Source organism: Typopeltis vanoorti, chromosome 2 (assembly GCF_054136105.1).
Source record: "Typopeltis vanoorti isolate ZY-2024b chromosome 2, IOZ_Tvanoo_1.0, whole genome shotgun sequence".
In the NCBI taxonomy this organism is placed as follows: Eukaryota; Metazoa; Arthropoda; class Arachnida; order Uropygi; family Thelyphonidae; genus Typopeltis; species Typopeltis vanoorti.
Window position 1 is genome coordinate 188283804 of NC_143550.1, and position 24367 is coordinate 188308170.

Consider the following 24367-nt stretch of genomic DNA (forward strand, 5'->3'; position numbering starts at 1 on the left):
ATCTATCTAGCTTATTCAAATCCTCTTGCAGGGCTACCACATCAGCACCATTACTAATAATCATTCCCAGCTTCGCATCATCCGCAAACAACTGAATATCCCCTTGCAATGTCATTGATATAAAGGATAAACAATATAGGTCCAAGTACTGAGCCCTGTGGGACCCCACTTATAACCCTCTGCCTCCAGCCAATCCTGAATCCAGTTGACTAATCTGACATCCAGATCCACAGACCTTCATACCATATCTATTACAACAGTTATTCAATTTAGTCAGAGAATCTTGCAGACTTGGAGCAGATTTATTTAGAAGTATAACATCATCCACATAAAGCAAACAGCTGACATTAACATCTCCAATTTTGATATCATGTTTAATACCACTTTCCTTCATAACGTGATCCATATAGATAATGAAAAACAGAGGAGATAATGTACATCCTTGTCTCACACCAGATTTAACATTAAACCATCTTCTGCACTTCCTTTAATTCTAACTGCTGAATTACAACTCAAATAAAGACTAAGTATTGCTTGATATAATGCCCCATTGACGCCATATAACTGTAGCGTATCGAATAGCTTCTCTCTTGGCACCTTGTCATATGCCTTTTCCAGATGAACAAAACTTAAATATACATCTTTGTTATATTGTTATATTGCTCGGTTCCTTCTTGATGGGGAGGAGGTGGAGAGGATCCAGAGGCGAGTGACTAAGATGATAACAGGTCTATGGAATGAACCATATGAGAACAGGTTGAAGATTTGTGGGTTGCAGAAACTAGTTGATAGGCGGAGGAGGGAAGATATGATTGAGACATTCAAATTGCTAAAGGGATTCTATAGGATTAATTCAGAGGATATTTTTGAGATCAGGACTGGCGGTGGGAGAACTAGGGGACACCTATGGAAGCTGGGCAAGAGTGTGGTTAGCAGGGGTGTTAGAGCTGGGTTCTTTACTTTTAGAGTGGTAAATGAGTGGAATAAGCTGCCAGAGTCTGTTGTGGGTGCTATGACGGTGAACGAGTTCAAGACAAGGTATGATAGATACTGTGAGAATGTAATCGCATAGTTGGGTGGACATGATGTTTAGGGCCTCCCTCGATGAGTCTAAGGACTCCTGGAGTCACCCGAAATAATAATAATAATAATAATAATATTCCCATGCTTTTTCGACTATTTGTCATAAAGTGACGATCTGATTGACAGCCTCTATCTGGCCTGAATCCAGCTTGTTCTTCAACAAGCTTTTCTTCCACAATTCTTCTCAACCGTTCCTCAAGTATACTTGCATAAATCCTGCCAGGAACACTTAGTAGAGAAATACCTCTGTAATTCTCACATTCAGTTTTATTTCCCTTTTTATATATGGGTACTATGAGAGCTCTACTCCAATCAACAGGAATTCATCCCTCTGTCCAGGCTTTCTGAACTATGCAGTGCAACCACTCTAAGACTTTTATACCATCATACTTCAGCTTTTCTGATCGAATATCATCTACTCCTGCTGCCTTTCCACATTTCAAGCCTTTGATGGCTTTTTCTACTTCAAGTATGGATATATATATTCCTGACTGTATGCCTGTTGAGTGTTTTTTTGCCACTGTGCTATCACTGCTTGTTTCATTTAAGCAATTTTTCGAAGTAATTACTCCAAACTTCAAGGATATCGTTTTCTCTGGTTTTCATGTCACCTTATCATCTCTAATTCTTTTACAGAACTCTTTTCTCCATTTCTAAGCTTCTTCAACAACCTCCAGAATATATTACCACCTTCTTGATATTTCTTTTCTATGTTCTTGCCAAAGTCTTCCCTTGACTTTTGTTTAGCTAGTTTTACACAGTGTTTAGCTTTCTTACATTTGTCTCTGTATTCTCTAAGAGCACAAGCTGACTTATTTGCCAGGAACTTTTGATATGCTTTCTTCTTTTCCTTCACTGCCTCTTTAACGTCCTGTGTACACCATGGAGTTCTGATTTTTCTATTCTTGCAGACAACCTCACCACATTCCTCTCTGGCTGAATCAATCAGTGTTTTCTTCAAGGCTTGCCACTGAATCTCCAAGGTTTGGTTGCTGTTCTCAAACTCTTTCATTTTTTCTTCAATAATCTTCGTGTATCTTAGTCTACAGTTTACATCTGAGAGCTGCTCAACTTTTATTTGCTTTAAAACTTTCTTGCATGTTATTCTTTTCAATATGAAATTCAATTTTATCCTGCTCAAGACTAAATAGCGATCGCTTCGAATTTCAAATCATCTGTATACTCTGGTGTCCTGCACTAGGGAGAAAACATCACCATCAACAATAACATAGTCAATGAGACTTTTCTTATTCCTTCCCTCTTCTCTCCATGTGAATTTGTGCACATTTTTATGTTGGAACATGGTGCTAGTAATAATCAGTCCATGTCCTGAGCAGAAATCCAACAGGCATTTGTCATTATTATTAGCTTTCCTCTTTTCTTCAAATTTTCCCAAAATATTTTTTATGTCTGACAATCATTTCCTACTCTGCTATTTAGATTCCCAACAAGGACCAACTTTTCCTTTTTCGTTGTATCAGTCACTTTCTCTAAAGCATCAAAAAATTCCTCCACTTCTGTGGGACCATAGGCACAAATAAGTCTCATTGTCCAGTTCCCCATTCTGATATTTGTCCACAGCACTCTACTTGAGACTGCCTGCCATTCAAGAATATTAGCCTCATATTTAGTGTTGAATAGTATGGCTACTCCTTTTTCTTGATTGTCATTGCCTGAATATAACATTTTGTATTTATTGCTCAGAAAGATCTCTCCGGTTTTCAAATTTTTTTTTTTCAGTACTCCTATTATGTCGATCTGGTACTTATCTAATTCCTCAGCTAGCTCCATTTCTTTGCAATTCAGGCTTCTTATGATGATAGTAATGATCTTTAACTCTGGTGATGTTGAGTTGGGGTGTGCTTTCAGATTTGTTCCAGTAGCTGACTTTTTGCTGTTTGCTCTGGTTCCCTGGTGAAAACAACGTGGACGTTGTTTAACCAGGCGACGCCCCAACCAGCATGAAATTTTTTCATGTTGTACCATCATTTTGTATTTTGTTTTAATCTAATAAGAATACAATTTGTTCGGCTAAATCCCAAATTGGCAGCCCATCCTCGTTCATTCAGTATCCAGGTAGATACCCAACAGGGTGCACCATGAGCTTGGTAAGATTTATGCAAGTATACTTCAGAAACAGTTGAGAACAAACATGCATTGTTTTCTGGAGTTTTCTTGGCATTTTAGGAATTCCTTTCTCTAGTATTCATTTCTTTTAATTTCTTTTAAATGTTATACATTTAAAAGTGTTCTTGGTAAGATTTATGTTAGTATACATGAGAAACGGTTGAGAAGGTTTGTGGAAGTGAAGTTTGGCGAAGAACAAGCTGAATTCAGGCCAAATAGAGGCTGTCAGGAACAGATTTTCACTTTACAACAAATAGTTGAGAAATTGTGGGAATATAACAAAGATCTGCATTTCAGTTTTGTAGATATGAAAAAGGCATATGCCAAGGTCTCAAGAGAAAAGCTATTGAAAACGTTACAGTTATATTATGTCAGTGGACTAAATATATCAAGATATATTTAGTCTTTATTTAATTTGTTAGTCAGTAGTTAGAACTGAATTACAGGAAGATGGTTTGATGTTAAATCTGGTATCAGACAATGATGTACATTAATACTTGTTATTCGTCATCTGATCATATTATTGATCACATTATGAAGGAACGCAGTATCATACCTGATATCAAAATTGTAGATGTTAATCTCAGTTCTTTAATTTATGCAGAAAATGTTTTATTTTAAATAAATCCGGTACAAGTCTGCAAATTCCCTGACTAAACTGAATAACTATTGAAACCGATTTGGTATGAAGGTCAGCAATAAAAGAAGCAATAAAAAGACAATGAAAATATGAGGAAACATTGAAAATATCAACAATGCAGTTGATATTTTAGCTATCTACAATTTTGAGTGAACATAAGTAAATTAAATATGGAAATGTAGAAAGTTTTTTACCTTGGGTTTATTATAAGTTGAAGATACCAAGAAATTATGTATTTTGTTTTAATCCTGTTCTCAAGGAAGCAAAACAGTGTTTTGTGCATGAAATATATTTACATCTGGGCTACTTGTATATAGAGGCTAGTGATTTCGTATTGCAGGTTTGGGTAGAGGCCCTTTCCATTATGGATAGCATTATACATGCCTGTAAGAGAGTGTGCTTTGCATTTTGTGATACATACTAAAGCATGTGGTACAAAGTCATCAGCCTCAATACACAAGGAAGTGTATTTTTTAATTTAATTTAATTAATCCTTTTTCCAAGGAAGCAAAACATTGTTTTGCTTCCTTGGAAAAAGGATTAATACTAAATATACAATTTTTAGTATCTTTAAAATATAAATGTGGAAATAGAAAACAGATCAGGAAGTCTGGTATGGTAGGAAATTAACTGAATAAACTTATATGCAATAAGAGAGAAATTAACTGTATACAAGACACTGTTAAAATCAATTTTAAATAATGGATCTGAGAGCTGGGTGACACCACACTCTCAGGCAAGGCATTCCAATCATTCACAACTCTGCACGAAAAATCTACCTACATCTTGGTCTTCCTTTGGGTCTTTTTCTTGCCAACCTGGCAGAGAACACACTTTGTTGTTTTAAGGATACTTGCGACATAAGACTGAATGATATAATCACGTAATCACAAGAAAGATATTTATTTAACCAAATATTTCGGTCTGGAAATAGCAGATGTAATACCACCGACGATGGTCTGCTATTTCCAGACCGAAATATTTGGTTAAATAAATATCTTTCTTGTGATTACGTGATTATATCATTCAGAGAACACACTTGTACATACAAAGTATCATGTTCCTGTAATTTGATTACTATGGAGAAACAGGAAGTTCTAAAAATAAATGGATCTCTGAACATCAAGGCCACATCTGTCTCATCAAACCTCATTAATTTAGCCTTGCATAACAAGGAATTGAAAATGCTAACCACTGGATCCAATGGAATAATGCTAAGCTGCCATATAGATCTTTGTATAAACATGAATGCTTATATAAAGAAAGTGCTGAAGCCTTACTTCACCGACATAATCATAATCGAAACAACTGTCTCACTAATCCAAAAGTTTGGGAAATTGTTATCCTCAAATGTATTAAATAAATTTAAATGTAATTAGTGTTAATTTCAGTTCATTAGTTTTTAGCTGTGAACACGGAACTATATATAGAGGGATTTCAATCTAAGCATGCGCACTACTGTTTTTTAATTCAATTTCTATTGCTGCTCGAAAACGTTTATGGTACTTATGATGTCTTATGATACATAAGATGAAATATTTACATAATAAAAAAGTTATTTAATGTTGCATATGTGTTCCTTTATAGTTATGGATACCCAACAGGTTTCACTATATAACACGGGGCATCCATGGATATTAAGTTTGTTCACAGTCAATAAAGGAGTAAGAGCTAGGGTTAATCTTTGAAAAAGTTTGAAAGGCGGTATCTGAATGTATCCCTAGTATTCGAAGAATAAATAGGTTGGGAGTTAAATGGATGTGCAACATTATTAAGCAAAAGATAAACAAGAATCAGATCATGTGGAAAGAATATCATGAGTATAAGAGTGAGAGGAGTTATGAAATATATAAACCTCAGGCTAGAAAAGTAACGAATAACATGTGAAAAGCTAAATTGGCCATGCAAGCTATATGCAATCCAAAAAATTTCATCATTATGCCCCAAGCAAAAGGAATACAAAATACGTTTATTGAAGGCAGATGGTACTCTAGTGTTCGAAATTAATGAGATTATTCAATTAATGAGTGCTCAGTTAACTAAGATATATCAACCAGGTGTATGGAACATGGTGCACAATGCTACTGCTACATTGGATGAAGAGCTAGAGGTTCATGAAAATGAGGTTGAAGAGCTGTTGTATAACCTGGATAAGAATTTGTCTATAGGGACAGATGGAATATCAGCCCATTTGCTAAAGGAATGTTCAGCTGATTTAGCTATGCCTTTCATATATTTGTATAACTTGAGTCTCAGCTCAGGAATGATACCACAGGAATCAAAGGAATGTATGATAGGTCCATTAATGGTGCAAAAACTGATGTGTTTAACTATCGACCTATCATTATCTCTGGTGTGGTAGTGAAGATTTTAGAGAAGTTGGTAAGAACTCGCATAAAAAATGGTAGAAAAACAAGCTATTTTTATAAAATATGAGCAAATTGCTATATTAGCAATTTGCTCATATTTTATAAAAATATTATGGCTGAGTTAGATAAAGGGAATGGATACACTATGATAATGTTGGATTTTTCCAAAGCATTTTATAGGATACCACACAAAAGACTGTTGCATAAAACTGGAGAATATGGGATTGGAATACAAACTCTTGACTTGGATCTGGGAATGGTTGACAGACAGATATCAAAAAGTGGTATACAGTGGGTGTGAATCTGCCATATTTCAGGTGACCAGTGGTGTACCTAAGAGTAGAGTCCTTGGGCCATTATTGTTCAATCTATACATTAATGACATCAGGCTGGGTCTAACATCCAATGTGCAACTGTTTTCCGATAGGTATTTCTGTGAAAATAGGTAGGGAAATCAGGGATATTCAGCACTTATTATAATGATATGATATGATATTCAAAGGAACCAATGAATAGAAAAAATAAAATAAAGTAATGAATCACTAAAAAAAAAATTTTTTTTTTTAAATCACAATTTCACAGTGTTTCACAAGTTTTAAGAAAAAAGAATCAAATTTGAATCCATTGGAATTAAGGCCAGACTAGTTAAATTCTACAATGCAATGTACTCTTCATGTTTCTGGATTCTAATCTCAGTAGAACAGCTAGTCTGTCCAAAGCAACAAAGATAATTGTTTGACAAGAGGCCATCCCTGGAAGTTACGAAAGGAAACTGTGAGCAAGAGGGTGAGGAGTGGTTGAACCATGGAATGCATTGCCTGATAGAGTGGTGAGAGAGAGAGAGAGAGAGAATGGTCAATGAGTTTAAGGAGTGGTATGATGGACTTTGTGTTTCTTAGGGGGGGGGACCTCCACTCGATGAGTCTTGATAGACTTTGTGTTTCTTAGGAAGGACCTCCTACGATGAGATTTTTGACTCCATGGAGGCCTGAATAATAATGATAATATGAACAGGGCAGTTGACAGACATCTGGAAAGAGAAGAGGAAGTACTTCATCTTTTTTAGATGGTAAAAGAGAAGACAGCTTCTGAGCTGATTTGAAGAACGAGTACAGATTTTATTTGTGAAGAATCTCTTCTATTTGTTCAGATGTACTTTTAATGTAAGGTATGGAAATTCTTTTCACATCAGGTTGTAGTCTGGCTTACAGATGATATGTATCAATTTTTTTAATAGTAGTTTTGTTGTAACAAGTAGTCATCAGAGTGACTTTATGTTTTATTTAATTCATCTGATAGAAGATGATCAGTAGAGCAGATTGTACAACTTTGTATACAATGTGTTGGATTATATCTATCTTCTGCAACAGTGTGAGGATGGTTACTTTTTCCTTGTCCCATTTCATATCATGAATGGCATGTCTAATAAGAAATGCACATGTAATAGAACTGTCAAACAGTATCAATAATCTCAAATTTTGCTGCATCTATTAATATATTTTAAATCATGGGCCGAATAGTAACTTTAGAAAAGTTTAATGTACTTCAAAGTGCACTTACTTTATTCCTGAAGGTATGTGATAATCCATAAACTGCTGCTAGCCCACTTCCACTGACCACAAGAACCTTCCATAGTCTCCGAGTAGCCATAATTGCATACCCTAAGAGAACTCTATAAAAAAAAATTTTTTTTAAAAAATGGGATGTTTTTAAAGATAAAAATATTAACTTATTATAGTGCTGTGAGGATTCAATGAGATTATACATAAAATTCCAATTAACTTTAAGATTTTAAGTTACTTACAAGAGTCAAACATTATTATTATCTGAGATCCTTTGGAGTCAGACACTCATATAGGTGGTCCCTTTTGTCATACACACAGCTCATCATACCAGGCCTTAAATACATTCAAATTCTCTAGAGACACCATGCTCTCAGGAAATAAATTCCAATCATTCACAACTCTCCATACAAAAAAACCTGCTTCTTACTCCCTGGCTCACACCCTCCTTATATAGTTTCCAGGGATGACCTCTTCTTCTCCCCCAATCTCCCATTTTATTAAAAGCCTCTTCAACATTAATCCTATAACAATCCCTTACCAACTTGTGTCTATCATATCACTCCTCTTCCTCTTATCCATCAAACTCTGCAAATTTCATCGTCTCAACCTTTCTTCATATTCACCAATTCAGAGATCAGAAACTATTTTGGTTCAATCACCTCTGGACCCTCTCCAACATCTCTTCATCCTCTTGAAAACCAATTGACCAAATCTGTGCACAATAGTCCATATGGCCTAATCAGACCCTTATACAATAGAACCAGAATCTCCTTACTTCTACAAGTCAGTGTCCTCTGCATCATTCCCAGAATTCGTTGTGTTGTCTTCATAATTTTGGCAATACGTCTCTAAATTTCAGATCCTTATCCACCATCACCTCAAGATCTATTTCTTCCACCTCCAACAATACTTTCTCACCAAGAGTAAATTCTACATCCCATCACTGTTTTCCAAATTTTAAAACCTTACATTTCACAACATTGAACTGGCATCCCCCACTCCAATGCCCATTCACTATCTATTCAAGTCTTCTTATAAGGCCACAATGTCTGCTCTACTCATTATAATTTGTCCCAACTTTGCTTCATCTACAAACAGCTGTATATTCCCATTCAAATCTTCCCCAATATTATTAACATACAGGTTAAACATAAGCAGCTCTAAAACAGACACCGAGCCACACTACTAGTGACTTTCCTCTTCTCGGATATTGCTCCCCATTACAAACTTGTTAATACTTATCAGACAGTGATTGTCCAATCCAAAGTACTAGTCTAATATCCAACCCCATCTGCTCTAGTTTGACTATCCACTTATCATGCAGTAATCTATCAAAAGCCTTTGCAAAGTCCAAGTATACTACTGTGAATCCATTACCCACATCCAATGCTGCTGTCTTATTGTAATTTTTTTTTTTTCACTAGTAAGCTTCATTTGTAACCTAAGAGCAACAGCATGTCAAGGTTATGATATGCACAAATTAAAAAAAAAGTTATGTAATGCATTCATTATACACATATATGTATATCCATGTAATATACATTTATTATCTACTCTATAATATAAAATGATAAGCCTTTTTTCGTAACGTTTTTGTGTCACGCTTTTTGTAAAGTTATTTAAAATGATTTGAAACTCACAGGCTACCCTGAGTGTCGAGTCTTCAAAATTCGATTCATCAGAATCCAAGGAGAACCATCCTACCAGTTGGGAACTTGAGGGGGGTGACACCCCCTTTTGAGTCTTCAAAATCCGAGTCATCAGAATTCAAGAACCGGCCTACCAGTCTGCAACTCAGGGGGGGATGCGATAAGGAACTGACAGTGCCATTGACCTGGCTTTTCAATGAAAGTCTGACTGCGGGAAAGGTGCCCATGGAATGGAAGGAAGGTAAGATAGTGCCATGCCATTGCATAAAGGCGGTAGCGGACTATGAGTGTCTAATTACAGGCCAGTTTGTGTGTCATCAGTAATTAGTAAGATCTTGGAGAAAGTAGTGAGAGACCATATACAGCATTGGGCAGATGAGGGTAATGTCATCAGTGAGAGTCAAAATGGATTTGTGAAGGGGTGCTCTTGTTTTAGCAATATGCTAGCCTTTTATGATAAAGTCACAAGAGCATTAGATGAGGGAAAGGCATATACTGCCATTTTCCTAGACTTAGCAAAGGCATTTGACAGGGTGCCACATGATAAGCTGATATTCAAGTTGCAGCACATGGGTCTGGATGTCAGATTGGTCAACTGGATTCAGGATTGGCTATCCGACAGGTATCAGAGAGTTGTGTATGGTGGAGCAGTTTCAAGGAGGCAGAGGGTTACAAGTGGGGTTCCACAGTGTTCAGTACTGGGACCTATATTGTTTAACATTTATATCAATGACATTGTCCATGGATTGCAAGGGGATATTCAGTTGTTTGTGGATGATGCGAAGCTGGGAAGGATTATTAGTAATAGTGCAGATGTGCTAGCCCTGCAAGAGGATTTGAATAACCTAGATAGAGGGGAAAATGAATGAGGGTATCAGTTTAATGCAGCAAAATGTAAGGTCTTGAGGTTTGGGACACATTGATGGGATGCTGCATACTCTATGGGAGGAGTTAAACTTGAGGAAGTAGGAGAGACAAGAGATCTGGATCTGATGATTTATAGAAACCTGAAATTTAGGGGAAATATTGCAAAGGTAGTGAAGGTAACACAGAGGATTGCTGCAATAATGAGTAGGGCACTAATCTGCAGAGATAAAATGGTTATCATTCCGTTGTATAAGACTCTGATCATACCACACTTAGACTATTGTTCTCAGATCTGGTCCCCAGGATTTGAAGGGGATAAATTAACTGTGGAAAGGGTACAAAGGCATATAACAAAGATGGTGTCGGGACTGTACAATGTTAGTTATAAGATTCGCTGAGGAAGTGTGGACTGCAGAGTTTGGTAGATAGAAGGGGAGGAGATATGACTGAGACTTTTAAACTGTTGAGAGGTGGTTACAGGGTTGATACTGGGGAGTTCTTTTGCTTGGTTGAACAGCTGGAAGGAGTCATGACATGGGGCAATCCCTGGAAGTTACAAAAAGCAAACTGTGAGAAAGAGGGTGAGGAGTGGTTTCTTTGCATGGAGGATGGTTGAACCATGGAATGCATTGCCTGATGGAGTGGTGAGAGCGAGAACGGTCAATGCATTTAAGGAGTCGTATGATAGACTTTGTGTTTCCTAGGAGAGACCTCCCTCGATGAGTCTTGATAGACTTGTGTTTCTTAGAAAGGACCTCCCACGATGAGTCTTTTGACTCCATGGAGGTCTGAATAATAATAATATATAATAAAAATTTTGCATAGCTACTTCATTATGGATATTTCTTCTTTTTTATAATTTAATTTTACCATTATGATAATTCAATCATGTATGAATCGCTGTGCTTTGCATACATCAGTAATGGCGAACGTTTTTATGTGCGGGTGCCAAAAATTTACAAATCGAGTTGCTGACGTGCAGGGCAGTTTTTAGTAGGGGAAAAATTAATAGAAATTTAATCTAACTTAATTTATTTATTTAGAAATTTATAACATAATATATTTATGATATATATATATATTTATTTATAATATTTTATAAATAATTTATATTTTATAAATAATTATTTATAATTTTATAAATAATATTTTATTTTGTTTATAATATTCATTTATATACAGGGTGTCCCAAAATACATGCAAGATTTAAATTTAGCACCATTTGTGCGGTAAAGTGTTCCCAACAAGAAAAAAAAGACAGCGTGACAGTTCAGGGTTATTAAAAATGGAGCGCTACACAAAAGAACAATGCATTTTCATTGTTGAGCAATATTTTAAAAATAATGAAGGTTTGGCAGCTACAGTTCGCAATTTTCGTACAAAATATGGTCAGAATAGTGATTTAACCAACTGTGAAAAGATTAATTAAAAAATTCAAGGAAACTGGATCAATTAGTGATCTTATACACTCTGGCCGTCTTTCTACAAGTCGTTCAACAGAAAACATCAAAGCAGTTCGTGTGAGTGTTGCTGAGAGTCCAGGAACATCAATTCGGCACCGTGATCTTGAATTGGGCATTTCGAGAAGCTCTCTACAGCGCATTCTCATGAAAGATTTGCATCTTTATGCTTACAAAGTTCAATTGACTCAAGAACCGAAGCCTACTGACCACACACAGCAAAGAGAGTTCATTGAATCGATTATAGAACAACAACAACAAGTGGATGCTTATTTTTCAAACAAAATCATCTTCAGTGATGAGGCACATTTTCATCTTGATGGCTTCGTTAATCGACAAAATTGTCATATTTGGGGTTCAGAAAATCCACGAGTGATTGTTGAGAAACAAATGCATCCACAATGTGTTACTGTTTGGTGCGGATTTTGGGCTGGAGGCATCATCGGTCCATTCTTCTTCGAAAATGTGGCTGGTAAGGCGATAACAGATAACAGTTAATGGTGCTCGCTATCGCGACATGATAATCCAGTTTTTTGTGCCTAAATTGCATGATATGGATGTGGACGACATGTGGTTTCAACAAGATGGTGCCACATGCCATACAGCCCAAGAAACAATTCAATTACTGCATGAGTAATTTCCTGGTCGCGTAATTTCCCGTTTTGGTGATCAGAATTGGCCGCCCAGATCATGTGACTTAACGCCGCTGGACTTTTTTCTTTGGGATATTTGAAGTCTAAGGTTTATGCCAACAAGCCCACGACCACCCACGCCTTGAAGGAGGAAACTGAATGCTGTATCAACGAAATTCAGCCACATTTATGCAAAACAGTCACGGAAAATTTCGACAAAAGGGTGCATATGTGCCAGCAAAGCTGTGGAGGCCATTTACCCGATATGCTATTCCATGCATAACCCTATACTGTATACTTTATGAATCAATAAGAAATTACAATTTTTAATTAAAAACCTGTGTTTTCTATCAAAATTACTTCTTGCGTGAATTTTGGGACACCCTATATAAATTTATAATGTTATTCGGTGTAAAATTGATTATTGTATCATGAAATTGATTTTCATTATGTTGACTTGAAAAAAAAAAAAAAAAACAGTAGTGAGAAAAATATTTATGCATTGTAACAAACCATCGAAGTTAGCTGAGCAAGGGAACAGCAGAAGGATGTCAACTTGTAGGCGAAATGTTTGCCATATTTACTCAAAAATAACTCGCCCTCGCATATAACTGGCACCCCTGATTTTATTTTACAAAAAAAGACATTAAAAAGTGTTGCATATGCCTTGCACATGAAAACTTTTTAAACATATTCATGTCAAGGCGATGGTAACTGGCTCCTTGCGGTTAACAACATAACCTCCCCAATAGCCATTATACTGCAGATGCAAGAAAAACAAGTAGTTTTATTGTATTCCTGATTAAGGTACTTTGCAGTCTGTGTAATATATTTCTCAACAAATAGTGCAATTAGAGACAGCTGGAATAAGAACGCCGCTAACTAATGAATCACTTGTCCCCTCTTACAGAAACTACGCTGTATAGACTAAAGCAAAACCATATGTTGCACAGGAAACACAGTATCTAACTAAAAACTCTTGTCCAATTTTTCAATTACATGAAATAAGTGTTTGTTTTATTGCATTTGAAATTCTGGATGTAATGCATGTGTGAGTTCCATATAATGCATGTGTGAGTTCCTGTGCTAGCTGAAACGCAAACATGCAGCAATAAATTCAACCAAAGATTGAAATTTTGTGCGAGTTGGGCCACCGATTAAGAGAAGTTTCGTCAGAACGATAAACGACACCCCATCGTGAATGTGTTAAAACTAAGAAATATGTAGTGAATGTTATGACAGTTTCACATGCTATGGAATTCGGTTGAAGAGAATTAGCATTTCAACTCAAAAATTGTAGGTTGCCTTTGGGTCATGCGACCTTTTATTAATACCGCACCAATCATACGCACATCTTCATAGCTGCTCTCTGGTGTAAAACAAATTTAACTTGTACGTATCGTAACAATTAAAAAAAAAAAAAGGTTGAATAATTTATAAGCATATAAAAGGATATCACCTGTAAATCGTTGATGTGCCATAGGCTTGCCATCTATGGCATACATTATTTACATTCATGGAATTCGGTTGAAGAGAATTAGCATTTCAACTCAAAAATTGTAGGTTGCCTTTGGGTCATGCGACCTTTTATTAATACCGCACCAATCATACGCACATCTTCATAGCTGCTCTCTGGTGTAAAACAAATTTAACTTGTACGTATCGTAACAATTAAAAAAAAAAAAAAGGTTGAATAATTTATAAGCATATAAAAGGATATCACCTGTAAATCGTTGATGTGCCATAGGCTTGCCATCTATGGCATACATTATTTACATTCATGGAAAGTGAATGATAAGTGATTTCTGGCCTTTTAAGGCTCGTTCGTAATCAGCCTTAAAAGAATACCTCAAAACTATTCATCTCTATTTAAATTATTAGGTGAATAATCAGTCAAAGCAAAGAAAGCTGGTTTCAAAGAGATGATGTTATTATGTGACAGCCCCAGGGAGTCCAAAGATTCATTGAAGGTGGCACCTACTCTATAGCTCTCCGTCTCCGCTATTCCAATTCATCAACTACAGTGAGTCACCATAATCTACACTAGTACCATCTACTGCCCACCACCACCACTAGTATTTTCACAGACAATCATAAACATCCATGCCCACGGGGGGGTTTGAGCCTGCAGCCTTTTGGCTGGAGAGTGGATATGCTAACCACTCGGTTAACCAGCCGGCATAACATCTTCGACTTGTTGGTGGTCACATTTGAGGACATTGTAACTGTCCTATCTGCTATTGTTTAGGCAGATAACAGTATGTTTTTAATTTTATTTAAAATCTCTGCTTTGTTTTTGAAATCCTGAAAAAGTTCTTCAGATGCATTAACAAAACAACATTTTATGTATTCACCATCTGTGAATGGTTTTCCTCGCTTGGCAATCTCCTGACTCACTATGAAGCTTGCAATATTAACATCATTGGCAGACTCTCTCCAATAATTAAATACAGAACTTGATTTTTCAACATTTTTCTGAAGTTCTTCAACTGCTCTCTTTCTCGTGTCACCGACAACATATTTTCTGGCAAATGTGGCATGTTTTGTCGTGAAGTGTCTCTCCAAATCTGACTTTTGTTGTGCGCCAGTTTTTCTTCGCAAATAAGACAGATTGGAAGGATTTTGAGTTCGAGATAAATGTGAAAAAATCAGTTTTAAAGTCACGATGCTCATCTGTTGTTTTTCTGTTTTTTCTTCATAGCTATGTTGAAAAGCACTCTAAAAATATATATTTTATTTAACACGTTATATAAATACATTATATAAAAAGAAAATAAAAAGAACTAAGTGATTATTCAAAATAATAAATGACAATAATTTGAAAATATAATAAAAATAAATCTCACCAGTAACACGTTTTATTGTAATAGTTGCACATGAAATAAAACACGCCGCAGTAAATCGCGACTGTCAACATATCGAAATATAATAAAACCAATATTATTTATATATTTAAAATAATTGCCTTTATAATAATAATAATTGCCAGGTTGCCTTTATCACCTTAATGCAATTTCTGGATGTACCCAGCCTAAAGAGAATACTAAGTCGCAGAAACAGCAAAGCGACACGGACTTCACTTTCGCATTTTGGTATTGCCAATGTTGCCTTGTCCAGTAGAGGGCACCCATGCACTCACTTATTAGTCACTTTGTTGCTCTGCAAATGACCTCAGATGTCGAGGCACCCTAAAACCTAATTCTAATTACCATATATTATCGTGTATAATGTGAAAAATTTATGGTAAAAAATACTACTTAAAGTTAGGGGTTCGCATTATATGCGGATCCTAAAAAATATAACATCTTATTAGACTTGCACACACAATATATATTACCTAATGCCTATGCAACCAAATCTACCTGACCAACTTGCATTCGGCGACCGAGCACGCATCGTATCTGCACATAAATGTGCGCTCAGTCGCGGAATGATAGAGCACAGTGAGATAGATAGAGCACAGTTAGGTATATCGGTTTAACCAGAGTTCATTTTAAATATTATTCGTTAAACAGACCTAGCCTGAAAATGAGGTAACATCTTGAAGCAGGATTTAAATTGCGTGTCGTGCAGTTTGCAGAAGAACATAATAACAGTGTTGCTATGAGAGAATTTAGTGAAGCAGAGAGTAATATTAGACTTTGGCGTAAGCAAAAAGACAGTCTTGAAAAAATCCCCAAAACAAAACGTGCCTGTCGTGGAGATGTAGCATCCTTTCCAGAACTCGAAGAAGAGCTAAATGAATGGATTTTGATGCAACGACAAGATGGCATTATAGTAACAAGAAATGCAATTCGTTTTCGAGCCCTACAACTCAAGAATGGTAAATTCAAGGACACACCAGATATTTCATCTTTTCTTGCTTTGCCTGGGTGGTGCAACAGATTTATGGAACGCAAAGTATTAACATTACGACACCGAACAAAAATTGTGCAGAAGTTACCAAAGCAGCTTTGAAGAAAAAGTTCAGTCCTTCCTTAAATTTATCATAAAATTACGGAAGTGTCACGGATATAAACTTTCCTAAATTGGCAATATGGATGAGATGTCCATGTACTTTGATATGCCTGGGAATCGAACAGTAAACTCAGTTGGCGAAAAGGGTGTCTTCATAAAAACAATGGGACATGAAAAAACGCATTTTACCATTGTTCTAGCATGCATGGCAGACGGAACCAAATTAAAGCCGAGAGTGATATTTAAAAGGAAGAAAATTCTGAAGCATATGAACTTTCCACTAGGTGTAATTGTTCGCGCCAATCAGAAAGATTGGATGGATGAAGAAGGTGTACAATTGTGTCTGGATCAAGTATGGAACATACTTCCAGGTAGCTTGTTACGTCAGCAAAGCATGCTAGTCTGGGATATGTTCCCGGCGCATTTAACGGAGGCAAGAAAAGAGAAAGCATGCGAGCTACATACAGACCTAGCAGTCATACCAGATGGCCTAACTTCTGTTTTGCAGCCACTTGATGTCAGCATGAATAAGCCGTTTAAAGATCACTTACGTGAAAAATGGAGAGAATGGATGTCATCTGGTTTGGTGAAGATGACAAAGGGTGGGAATTTTCAGAAGTCTGAGATCACCTTAGTCACCAGCTGGGTTAAAGAAGCATAGGATTCGATATCATCTGAAATGATTCAACGCTCATTTCTTAAATATGGAATAAGTAATTCAATGGATGGATCCTAAGATCATATACGAAAGCGAGGATGACGCACAACAAAATGGAGAGCATGAAGACGATGACGACAACTGCTACACTGATGACGCAATCCCTGCAGATGAATTTATAAATGAAATGTTTGATGACTCAAAAGATGAAGAATTTAAAGGATTTTGACATTTTGTTTTAAAATAAAAATTTCTTTCGTTAATTCGTATTGTATTATTTATAATGTTATGGAACAAGATTAACAGATCGCATTATACGTGGACATGGCATTTTATGGCAAGTTTTCAAACAAAATTTCTAGTTCGAATTATACGTGGATCGCATTATACGCGATAATATACAGTAGTCACTTTGTTTGGCTGCCCTGCCTATCATGTGCTCAACCATTCCCTCCACTCCCTCTGTATACTCCCCCCCCCCTCCACGTTCGCTTTCCCGTTCCTGACATCACACATCTTAGTGCCACAAAGTTTTGCGAGACTTATAAAACAAATGAAATCACCATTATGTGAATAAAATCCTTTAAAAATTTTATAAACGAAACTATGATAGTTTTATTTTCATTTTCACTTCAGAGCCATTATGTATGTACCCAAAGAGCTGCATGTGGCTCGCAAACCAGTTTGTCGACTGTTGTAGACCAACGGTTGGCAAAACTGCGACAAATGGTTGGCAAAATAAATGGTGCTGTTCTAGACCAACCATTCTTTCTTGGATCATTGCTGTTTGCAAAGAATTTTTAATCAGTTTAAGCTTGGAAAAACTTCTTTCCGCACTTACTACGCTAACAGGAATTGTTGGTGTAGCGACAGTGCCTACTATAATATGCCTGAACGAGCAGCCTTCCTCTATGCTACACCCTGTCGACAGTAACTGGAAGTGTTATACACATGCATTTAAGAGGTTTCTTTGCACTTAGCATTCAATATAAAATGCATTAATATAGTTCAAAATAAAATACAGCCAATCCAAAGGATTAGTGTTTCTATTTCACATCTCTATAATTCTAAAATATTGTGAAGCATTTTCATTGCTATGGAATCAAAAATATCTACCAAAGTCTTCAACTTAAAAGACAGCTTGAATTGAAAGAAACAAAAAAATTACATATCTCAGTATAAATGGACAGCATTGCTGCTCACATATTAAAAGGGTGGTATGGGTGAATGCAAGAATTGCCCTGTCATAAGAATTGGCTGCACATACATATGGCAAAGAGGTGAGCTAGTGCTTTAAAGGTATTATAAGACAATATCTACAGCAACATATGTAGTATGAACCATACAACTTAGCTATTTTTATCCCATTTATATCCTTAGCAGGTGAAGAGAAAAGGAATATCATGACAAGAAAAATATATTTAGCCTTAAATTTGTGGCATTCACTTCTACAGTTGTATCCAATTCTATAGCTATATATAATCAAGTGCAATTTATAGCAGCTTCAAATCATGAAGAAATCGTAGTGTGTGTGTGTGTGTGTGTGTGTGTGTGTGTGTGTGTGTATGAGGGGGGGGGGGGGTGATTATTATTATTTTTATCAACAGACCTCCATGGAGTCGAGATTCATTGTGGGAGATCCCACTCTCACATGCACAGCTCATCGTACTTGACTTAAATGAATTTACTGTCCCTGCACTCACCACACTCTCAAGCAATGCATTCCAATCACCCACCACTCTCCATGCAAAAAAATCTACTCCTTGCCCCTTGCTCACATATACCTTATACAGTTTCCAGGAATGGCCTCTTGTTCTCCCTGGTCTCCAGATATTATATGAAAAATCTCATCCATGCTAATCTGGTAATTACTCCTTATCAACTTATATGTCTCAATGATGTGTTCCTTCTATCTATTAGGCTCTCTAATTTATATTTTCAAATTTCTGTCCTTATATTCCACATTCCAGAGAAAAGAAACCAACTTAATCATTTCTGGACTCTCTCCGATATCTCATCATCCTTTTGAAAACCTGCTAACCAAATCTGGTAATCCATATGTGGTCTGATCAAAGTCCTCTACAAAACATTCTTACTTATACGTGTCAGTATTCTAAGCATCATTCCTATAATCTGCTGTGTAGTCTTCATAATTTTAACAAAATGTCCATGAAAGTCTCTATTCATCACAACCCCCAAATCCTTCATCTCCCCCACCTCCTCCAAAACATCCTCATCAATCCTATACTCTGCATCCCATCTTTGCTTCCCAAATTTTAAAACATTACACTTTGCAACATTAACCTCCCAACTGGCTGGTATGGATGAAATAGTCAGCACTCCCTAGCTTTTTTCATGGATCAAAACTTCGTCAGCATTCTGCCTTTTATCATGCCATTATCTTCCTCTGTCGTTAATCTCATTACGGCTATTCTATAGTCATTAGTGGATTAACTGTTGCTGAGTGACTTTTGTGTCCGCCTGTCCTTACGTCTATTGTGTTGCTTAGAATTTCATTTACTGTCCTAAGCTATTTGAACTTTTTTGCCTCTAAAATGATTTATTGTGTCTCTTCCCAAAAATTGAAATGAATTTCACATATGCGAAAAAAATCAATCCTGAAATGACCACTGATCAGCCTTTGCAATGAATCTATTTACTGATAGTAAATTTGGTGTATTTTATTCTACAAATAATCAGTGCACCAGAAGAGTTGCACTGATTGTTTTTTCACTTTACTTATAACATAGAAACAATTTTTTTCGAATTTCAGAATTTTCAAATGTTTGCTTTGAAAATATGATGTCAAATATTTATATTTTTAAATAATATTTATTGAAATAAATATGTCCTTTTGCTTTCGTTTCTAGCCAAATAGCATTATATGGATCATCACATTTCAGTTTTAGAAACGATTTTTTGTTATTCATAAAGACAAAATTTAAAAAAAATTTTAAAATGCTAAATTGCATTACTCGGTTTCCGATTGCATGTCTTTTTGGTATTAAAAATTTATATCCAATGATATTTTAGCAGTGATTCTTCGCCTTCGTCTTTTATTTATTTATTTATTTGTATTATGCATATTACGATAATATCCAGTGCATATCCTCGTAGATATGTTGAAAATATAATGTGAAAACTATCATATACGGAATGATTCAAAATTTTTCCTCATTTTGAAGATTTTCTAATGCTTCCCCCCCCCCTCCCCTCCTTATCCTCTCCCAGAACTCAATTACATAACTACTCTAAACTTCTACAGGTCTGAAAGCTTTTCTAGACAGTATTCAAAATATAGTACTTCATTTTACCATTTTGACAAAAGATATACAGCAATCAGATTGTACCGTGAAGCTTCTATTTATTTGCAATCTAAAACCAGCTGTTCTACTGTCTGCTGAAATTATGCGAAATTTAGAAATAATATGCTACATTTTCACCATGCATATAAACAATTTTGCATGGTAAAAATATAGCATATTATTTCTAAAATTTCACATAATTTCAGTGATTTCTTCTTTGTAGTACAAGAAAAAAAAAATCAGATAACAAGAAAAATATGTAATATTTTCTTTTCCACTGGCTGAATTTACAATGTTCTTTCTTTGTGTTCTGAAGAGAAAATGCAAATGACTTTTTTCTTACTATTTTTGCCATTATAACATCTGATATAATTATAAAAGTGACATTTTACCGTTTTTCTCAAACACGAGAAAGAGAAATAAGGTAGTAATAATATTGTTGATTCTGTTAAACTTCAGTGTAGCAGAAATTTTTATTACAAAACTTTGTAATAAAAAATTTGGAACCTATATTACATCAATGTTGAGTGTTGGCACGGTGAAAATGTTCACGTTATTATTTATATATTTTATTTATTAACTGGGGGAGGCTATGCCCAACCCGCCGTGTTCTGGACTGATAGGCCAGTTCTCCTTGAATTCTGATGACTCGAACTTTGAAGACTCGAAAGGGGGTTCCTTCCCTACGGTGCCCAACCACCTGAGTTCAGACTGGTAAGCCAGCTCTCGCTGAATTCTGATGACTTGAAAGGGGTTTCCACCCCCCAGCGCCTACGGTGCCCAATCCCCCAAGTTATGGACTGGTAGGCCGGTTCTGATAACTCGAATTTTGAAGACTCGAAAGGGGTTCCGACCCCTTGTGCCTACGGTAGTCCCAGAGTGTCGAGTCTTCCAAAGGGGGACTCCTCCCCCTTGGCACCTATGGCACCCAACGCCCCGAGTTCCAGACTGGTAGGCCAGTTCTCCTTCAATTCTGATAACTCGAATTTTGAAGACACTTGGGGCCTACCCTAGGCCCCAAGTGTCGAGTTTTCAAAAGGGGGACTCCGCTCCCTGGCGCTCAACCCCCTGAGTTCCACTGGTAGGCCGGTTCTCCTTGAATTCTGATGACTCGATGCTCAGGGTAGCCCCTGAGTTTCAAAACGTGACATAAAAAGGCTTATCATTTTATATATATATATATATATATATATATATATATATATATATATATATATATAGGGTAGATTTTATTTTATTATTTTTTATTGTTTTGGTGAAATACTTTACCTGGAATACTTTCCAGTTCCCATATTTTATTCCTTTGAAAATATTCACTCTGTGTTATAAAAAGAACTTAAAAATTAGCCTTCAAGATGAAAAGGAAACAGTACATTCAGGTATCCCTCTATCGAGATTTGTAGTCAGTCCTTAAAAGGACTGTTTGATGGCCCTAAAATTTCATACTGTTCAAAATTTAAAATTCTTGAACATTTTTTGAACATCCTAAAGCAAGGGTAAACACACAAAGCAGTTTTACACTCAGGGCACCAGATTTTTGTTTCCTTTCTGATATTTTTTTATTACACACGACATATGCGTGCAGGTTTTTTTTATTAGCCCGTTGGTGGTAGATTTTCGGGATAATGGTTGGAGTTAGCAGCGTTCAACCTCAGATGTCTGGCAGGACTACCTGTTTTTCTGCTTGCTGAAGAAGGCGCATGTGCATGCAGCAATGCTTTCGCAATCTGTATTCTGTATTCTAGATATGTTATGGTAGGCAAACATTTATTCTTGTGCAGAAGGAAACTGTTCCAAATAACAAAATCCAATATATGTCCAAACACTTTTTTGTAATATTTTTTATGCTGTTTCCTCATTACAGAGTAGAATGATAGCTGCTGATCGCACCTGTCGACTCCACCCATAGTGTCATTGTATGCACACACAGCAATTGGTTTTTCTTTCTTCAAACCATGCTTCTCTACAGATTCCGTTGATGGATTGTGCAAGAAAGACAACAGAAAAAAATCTTTTTTGTCTTTCCAACGTAGTGCAAAGACTTTCACTCGCTGATAATCTCAGATTTCCTGAAGCCAGATCTGGAGGCATGTCTCGCTTTTTTGCATTTACAGTACCATAACTATCTGTATGATGCAGTAAAAGCAAATCAGCAAGTTCAGGACACATAGAGTAATTATCCATTGTGATGCAGTAACCTTTCCCCAGTAAAGGGTTTAGTAACTGCATTACTGCATGCGTCGACAAGGGGAGATCCGAACATTTATCATGCTCGATTATAGTTTGCTTTCCCGTATAAGGTTTGAAATCCCAAAGATATCCACTTTCCGATTCTCAAAGCATAAATAATTTTACTCCATACTTCGCTTTCTTTTTGGGAATATGCTGCTTACATTTCAGTCTACCTTTGAATGGCATAAGGCTTTCATCGATACTCAAGTCTCTCTCAGGAATGTAGAGTGATCTACATTTCTGACGGTTTTTCATCAGAAAATCATAAATTTTGTTGAGGACTGGGGCAAGGATGGTTGCCTGATCGTATTCCTCATTATTCTGAAAATGCAAATACTTCATGATGAGATTGAATTGTTTTCAGTCATAACATCACAAAACACTGGTGTGTTCAGAATCCAGTCTGTAGACCAATACATTTCGAGATTGGGCTTTTTCATGATACCATGCACAATCAAGAGTGCTATAAATATAAGGAGCATGTTGATATCTATTGGGCTCCAAAGTTTGCTGCGAGAATTGCTGCTTGCCATCTTGTAAATGAATTGTGTCTTGGGTATACTTACTAATTATTCCTTTCTGCCCAGCTCTAAGCTAACGGAGATTTACTAACTCCCACTGAGAAACAGAACAATAGTACATGCAGCACACTAAAGAGCCTCAAGCAATATCTGAATAATTTAGGGGCAGAAATTTCTTGTCTGGTTTCCACTTTCTTTATTCTGATATTGCATTTGAAGGATGACAGTGATTTTAAATATCAATTTCGCCTATTACCGAATATCACATAATTTCCTGATTTATAATATGCTAATTTATAATAATCACCACATAGTTGCAGTATCAAAAAATGAAAGTTATGTGGAACAATTACAGAGAAAAATAACGAATTAAATAAAAACTGTACCTATGTTTCATAACAGTTTTCGGGTGTGTGATAGTGATGCAACTCGGGGGGGGGGGGGGGGGTTAAACTATCAGAGGCAAAATAAAGTTCAATTCTATTGTGAAAGGAAATGAAATTTCACATTTTATGCATTTGATATACATATTATGAATGATAAAAATAAACAAATGTATCGTTTACTTTAAAAATTGGAGAATAAAATATCTGAATTATGCAGAAAATATCTAAATATAAATTTAAATCATAACTGTTAATTTCATTTTGTAATGACCAATTATACAAGGAAACCAAGAAAGTGAAAGTACAAAGAACAGTAGATTACTATACAATATGAAGAACAAAATTTAGTGATATTATTATTATTATTATTCATGACAACTCCAAGGAGTCGTCATGAATAATAATAATGCGGAGAACCGACCAGGGCTTCTGACCTAATGTCCAATCCTCACCGTCTCGTGGTGCACCCTGTTAGGTATCTACTTTGATACTGAACGAACGAGGATGGGCTGGCAATTTGGGATTTAGCCGACCAAATTGTATTCTTATTGGTTAAACCAAAATAAAAAATGATGGTACAACATGACAAAATTTCATGCCTGCTGGGGCGTCGCCCGGTTAAACAAGGTCCCCGTTGTTTTCGCCAGGGAACCATGGTGAACAGCGAAAAGTCAGCTACTGGAACAAATCTGAAAACAAACCCAAACTCAACATCACCAGAGTTAAAGATCGGTACTATCAACGTAAGAAGCCTGAATGGCAAAGAAATGGAGCTAGCTGAGGAATTAGATAAGTACCAGATCGACATAATAGGGGTGACTCAAACAAAAAAGAACAAAACTGGTGAGATCTTTCTGAGCAATAAATACAAAATGTTATATTCAGGCAATGACAATCAAGGAAAAGGAGTAGCCAT

At 36.2% G+C, this 24367-nt stretch overlaps 1 protein-coding gene across 1 annotated transcript in view; it reads right to left on the minus strand.

Annotated features, from left to right (window-relative positions):
* Positions 1–24367, minus strand: part of Gpo1 (glycerophosphate oxidase 1) — a 550013-nt gene that overhangs the window by 520634 nt on the left and 5012 nt on the right. Inside the window, exon 2 of the mRNA XM_090414113.1 lies at positions 7780–7891. Coding sequence (XP_090270239.1) covers positions 7780–7869 — 90 coding nt within the window. The 5' untranslated portion in view covers positions 7870–7891. The remainder of the gene's footprint in view (positions 1–7779; positions 7892–24367) is intronic.